The sequence below is a fragment of the Octodon degus genome, unplaced genomic scaffold (assembly GCF_000260255.1).
Source record: "Octodon degus isolate 3935 unplaced genomic scaffold, OctDeg1.0 scaffold00061, whole genome shotgun sequence".
Taxonomy (NCBI): Eukaryota; Metazoa; Chordata; class Mammalia; order Rodentia; family Octodontidae; genus Octodon; species Octodon degus.
The window spans coordinates 8,175,446-8,181,504 of NW_004524637.1; the positions used below are offsets into that span (position 1 = coordinate 8,175,446).

At 47.5% G+C, this 6,059-nt stretch overlaps 1 protein-coding gene across 1 annotated transcript in view; it reads left to right on the forward strand.

The window, feature by feature from the left end:
* Positions 1 to 1,042, forward strand: part of Ttk (TTK protein kinase) — a 53,781-nt gene extending 52,739 nt beyond the window's left edge. Inside the window, exon 22 of the mRNA XM_023718717.1 lies at positions 653 to 1,042. Within this exon, the coding sequence (XP_023574485.1) occupies positions 653 to 736 (84 nt within the window). The 3' untranslated portion in view covers positions 737 to 1,042. The remainder of the gene's footprint in view (positions 1 to 652) is intronic.
* The last annotated feature ends 5,017 nt before the right edge of the window (positions 1,043 to 6,059 follow it).

Sequence of the window (6,059 nt, forward strand, 5' to 3'; positions counted from 1 at the left end):
TAGTTTTTGTTTTGAGCCGGGGTCTTACTAAGTCGCCCAGGTGGGACTCAAACTTCCAGACCTCCTCCCTTAGCCTTTGGAAGCACTAGGATTACAAGCTTGTGCCTCTGTTCCCAGTTTATAATCCTTTCTATTGTCTTAAGTTCATTGGTTAAATGTCATCTGAAAATACATAGTTTTCTAGTTTACATATAGGAATTTAAGAATAAATGTCAGAAGAAGTAAAGGTTCAAGAAAACCTCGAAAAAAGAAAACCTTTAAGCCAGGCATGTGGTGCATGCCTGAAATCCCAGCACTGAGGACGAGGCTGAAGCAGGAGTATCTTCATGAGTTATGAGACCAGCTGGGGCTACAAAATAAGCTCAAGGCCAGCCTGAGCCGTGTAGTGAGACCCTGACTCAAAAAAAAAAAAAAAAAAAAGACAAAGCCTTGAAGACTTACACATATGCTTATTAGCTATATTTTATTTCTTTTACCTCATTCTTAAGGCCAACTAGACATTTAAAACTCTTCTCTTGTCATTTCTACAACAATTTCCTAACTATACAAATAAGAAATAAATTTATTATATTTAGAATATGTGAAATTACCTTAACTAAATTAATAATGCATTGAATTCAAAATTACAAAGGACACATGTTTTTAATTTCAGACTTTATATGCCCGCTATAGTAGTGATGAAAGTCATGATTCCTCCTCATCCAAGACTTCTGAAAAAAGATGGGAAAAGAAATGACGCACTGAGCCCCCACCTGTCAGATAACACTATGAGCGGATGCAGGCCTGTCGCCCTCTGGGCTGTCTGTGGAAATCTACGCATTGAGCAGCTGCCTTCAGAACGTTACCAGCAATAATGCAGTACCTCTCCTCAGCAGAACACTGTAAAGAGCCACCAGTGGCACTGTAGATACTACGTGGTCGCGTTGCTTGCTGTTGTGTGCTTCCCTGTGACGCTGATCTGTTTGATAGCATCCCTACTTGGAGGAGCGGGTGGGTGACGGAAATACATTCTGAGAAACTGTGTCAATAAAGGTTTATAGCTTAAAGTAACTTCAAAGGGGCCCCGTTGTTTTCTTCAGGCAAGTGTTTTGCTGGCAAGGTTACGAATTTTTAATAAATGAAAACTGTCTTAAGGGAGAGTGCAGAGACCTTTGTAAATGGAGTTTGAAAACCAAACACCTGAAGGGTTGAGTCCCGGGTTTCCTCGGGGAGGATGGGACACAGTTGTGCAGCGTGTGCCTTGGGCTCGCCTTGCCTGCGTGGTGCCCGAGTGTTGGCGGCTGTGTGTGGTAGAGGGCTGGGCTCCGCCTGCCCTCCTTGCCTGCGGTTCGCAGCTGGGTGATTGGAAATGTGCCTCGGCGGGTTTTGTCTGTCCAGTGCTGCCCGGGGTGGAACCCGAGGCCTGGGGCCAGCTGGGCATGTGCACCCCGGAGGCATCCTGGCCACCCCGAGGCTCTTGACGGAGTCCCGGAGGGAAGGTGCAGACGAAGGCCCCGCACTGAGCAGCCCGCCTTCTGCAAGCCAGACCCCGCGTGAAGGGCTGCAGTCCACGCTACTGCCTTCCGGTCGTGCGTCCATGTTCTGGAACAAATTTGTGTTGAAGGTGTTGCATCCCCAAGAATTTCACCGTGTATGTGTAAATACTCGAAACTCAGAAGAAATCTGAAACACTTACAGTCCCAGTTATGGCTAGTGAGGGACACGTCAGCCTGTACAGTGGTCCCTCTAGCTCACCGTTCAACTTTTGCACTCACTGCTTTGTGGGTTTTCAAAAAATACTTGCATAAATTATTTATCGCGGAATTTTCGCTATATCACGGAATTTCGTGGTAGCCCACAGTAGTGTGTAGGTACATGGCATACTTTTACGGATTTAAATGATTTTTGCCTAAAAATTTTAAATACATGAAAATATTTAAAATGTTAATTCTAACATTAAAAGTATTAAATTATATAAAATACACTTTATAGTGTTTCTTTAGCGGATCAGTACATACTGACCCATACAATACATTTATGTTAAAATTACATAGATTTATGGGGTTAGAAAATAGTTAACATTGGAATTGTGTTTAGTGGTGTGGGAAAGGCTTATGAGAGCGTGGGAAGAGTTTATAAAGCCTTAAAATATAAATACCAAAATTGGTTTAACGTCGTTACTTCGATGGTTTTCACTTAGTGCAGGGGTGTCTGGAACGTGCCCTCCGTGACAAGTGAGGGACCACGGTATTATCTTGTGGCATTCTTTTTTCTTGATTTCAGTTTAAACTGATTTTGATAGACTTTCATTTTTGTATTTTAGGGAAGGGTCTACAGGGTGTTCAGGGTCTCACTACTAGATCGGACTCGTAGTGATCTGCCTCTTTCCGCCTCCCGAGAGCTGGGATTACAGGCACGCGCCACCAGGCCAGTCTGCATCGCGGTCTCAGTGCCCCCAGTTCGGGGACCGAACCCCAGCCCCAAGCCGGCTTGCAGGCGCGCAGTCTGCTGAGCTGTCTGGCCGGCCCTGTGATAGACTTTTATTTTTATTTATTTATTTTTTATTTTTTGGCGGAACCGGGGATTGAACTCAGATCCTTGCATTTGCCAGTCAAGTGCTTATCCTACTGAGCCATCTCCCCGGCCCCCGTGATAGACTTTTAAAGCAGCCTTAGCTTCCCAGCTAAGCGGGGCGTCAGACAGTTGCCGGTGTCTTGCTTCCACCCACGGACTCGCTCCCCGATGCCCGCCCTCCAACGCCCGCTTGTCGTGGCTCGTTATACAACGTCAGAGCACCCTGGAGTCACGCCAGCGTCCTCGCAGTACTGTACGTTCTGAGGGTGTGAACTTATTTAACATCTATAGTGGGGATAGAAAATCACAGTGAGTATTTTTCTTTTATTTAAAAAATGTATTCTAGGGCTGGCGAGATGGCTCAGTGGTCTAAAGCACCTACTTGGAACAAGCTTGACAAAGCACAGGGACCGCGGTTCGATCCCCCAGCACCACATGCCAGCCAGCCCCGCCCCCTGGTGGGCTGAGCTGGCCACACACACACACACACACACACACACACACAATAAATAAATAAATGTTTAAAAAAAAAATAAAAAAATAAAAAAAATAAAAAATAAAAAATGTATTCTAGGGCCGGGGAGATGACTCAGTACAATAAGCGCCTGCCTGTCAAGCGTAAGGTCTTGCGTTCAATCCCCAGTACTGCAAAAATAATAAAAAGTAAAAAATGTATCTAGTAAAAGACGTTGCCACTCGGGCCCCTCCCAGCGCTGTTCTTCACTTCGAGTACATGCAGCCCGTGTGCTTGGCTACTTCAAAAGCGCTTCTGGAGGGCCACGTGCATGAGTGTCTTTAGCTGCACTGTGGTGGCTTCATCCATGTCCTCAGTGGACTGCCCTAGTCATTTCTCCTGTGGGAAGGGCAAGGTGGATGAGGCCGCGCGTTTGTACAATCCGCCTCTGTGGAACGGCGTTTGGCAACAGCATGCACTGCATTTCTTCCATTCACAGTTCAAGACACTCAAGGTGTCACTTAATACAAGTGGCAGGAACAGTGGGCGAAGTGCCTTTGTTTTGAATTTTTTTAAAAATTTTATTCATAAAAAAATTATTCATTTATTTGGTACATCGTCTCACTACACAGCTCGGACTCGTAGAGATCTTCCTGTCTCAGCCTCCCCAGCACTGGGATTGCAGGCATGTGCCACCATGCTCGGTATCAGGACCAGCTCAGCGGCCCCGGGGACCGCGCGGCATGCGGTACCCAGTATCGAACGCTGGTCCTTGTGTTTGGCAGACAGGCGCTTAGACCGCCGAGGTATCGGTAGGTGTCTTTGAAGCAGGATATTTTAAGGGGAATGAGTGGCAATCTTTAATAAAGTTTTACAATTTAGACACTCACCATCGTTTCCGACCACCCTCTGTTTGGTGATATCAGGACGGCTGCGGTGCCCCAAGAGCACGCAGTGCGTCGTGCGCCTGCGCTTCTCCTTCCCCCACCCGGCCCTACGGGGCTTTACGTTTTGTGTCGCAGAAACGACCTAGGTAGAATCCCAGGGAGAAGCCTGTTAGGGCAGCCTCTCACCTGGTCGTGTGCGCGTGCCGCGGCTCGTTTCTTGTCAGGTTCTTTTCCTGTCCCGCTGTTAGATGGCGCCGCAGTGCGTGGGTCCGTCTGTCTACTGTCCTGGTTACTTTCTTGGCCACTGGACTCAGTAGTGCCCACTACTAGCAGATTAGAGGAGTTGTTCTCTGCTGCATGTGCCGTCCCACGAAGCTGGCTCTAAGACAGGGTGGCATGGCCAAGGGCCCAGGCCCGGAGCTGCTCAGGTCATGGTAGTCAGGAAGCAGTCAAGGGAGGAGGAATGGGGAGGGAGAGGGACCCCTGGGGTCCGGGGCCCAGCAGCCGATCTCCTAACTGGTGAGCTTGACCTAGAGATATGCAAGCCCCGTGGAGAAGGCCTGGGGAAGGCCAACCTGCAAGTCAGAAGTGTATCCACCTTGAAAACGCTGGAGTTTTGTTTTGCTTTTTTAAGTATCTTGACTTTTTTTGATACCAGGAATCAAACTCAGGACCTTACACTTGCCAGGCCTGTGTTATGCCACTGAGCTATAACCCCAGCTCAAAAAATTAGCCTGAAATTACTGTCTCTACAACCTGTTTTTAAAAATGCTTGTCATCTTAGCATTGTAGACTTCTCCCATGAGAAAATCCCACAGTAGCATCTGTGAATCTAGGATAAATAACTCAATCTGTAAATACCACCTTTTTTTTTCCTTTTTGTTTTTTTGAAACAGGGTCTTGCTATGCAGTTCAGGCTGGCTTGAGCTCACTTCATAGCCCAGGCCAACCTCGAACTCACAATGATCCTGCATCAGCCTCCTGATTACTGGGATTATGGATGTGCACACGGAGCACACCCAGGCTCCGTGAATATCGCTATAGGAAGGGCGAAGTAGGCCAGTGGGCGCAGTGACGGAGCCCAGCGGAGGCCTGCCTGTTTCTCTGCTGGCTGCTGGAAGGGCTGCTACCTCGAGGACCGACTTCCCCGCGTGGGCCGGTGCCGCCCGGAGGTTAGGGAGGCCCAGGCAGGAGGAAGGGCTGTTCGTTTCGTGAGAGAGTACTTACACAGGGCTGTCCACACTAGAGCTGCTCTGAACATTTACAGCCTTGTATGTTTACCCATAAACACCACTGGAGGCTCACGTAGTTGGTAGGCTAACACAAGACCCCAAATCTAATGGCTACCACACACAATCTATTTCAACCCCACATTAGACCTAGAATACTCAATTCTTTTCTTTTTTTTTTAATTAATTGGAAAATGAGAACCTTTATCTTCATATTTGTGGAGCAAACAAAGCGAAAGTCAAAGTAGTATCTAGTGGATGTGTGCAGTAGATTGTAATCAAATTAATCTTAAGTCTATTGCTATAATAATTTACCATATTCACACTGAGTGTGACTATTCCCGTGAATAATACTTTGCACGCTAAGAAAACTGTCTGTGGCCATCCAATGTGTAGACAAGCTTGCAGTTTCCTAGAGGTAGGCGCAGCGTTAGGCCTTGGCCCTTTTTTATTTTTTAAATAGGGTGTGCTATACGGGTCGGTCTGACCTGGAACTTGGGCAGCTCTGCCTCAGCCTCACAGTGCAGGGCTACAAGCCTGTGCCCCCTCGCCCTGCTTAGGCCTCGGTACTTCTTGTGGTACCAGGGATCAAACTCATGACCCTGTGCTTGCCAGGCAGGTGCTTAAGCAATGAGCTATATCTCTGGCCCAGTTCTTATGCAGCATGGAAGACCTTGTAAAGAAAGCAATTTTTGGAGAATGTGCTGCCTAGAGTCAGGAAAAAAGTATTTCTGTGATGAAATAGTGATCGCTGAATGTAGATTCACCAGCCCTGAAGGGTGGTGTGGCTGAGACTATGCCTCATGTGAACCCAGAATTCACGCTGATGTTTAATCAGTTGCTCAGGACCTTCACCTGTGCACGTGGCTCCCCCCCCCTTCTTAATCCCTGAGATTGAACCCAGGGCCTTCTCCCTGAGTTTCACCCTCAGCTCTT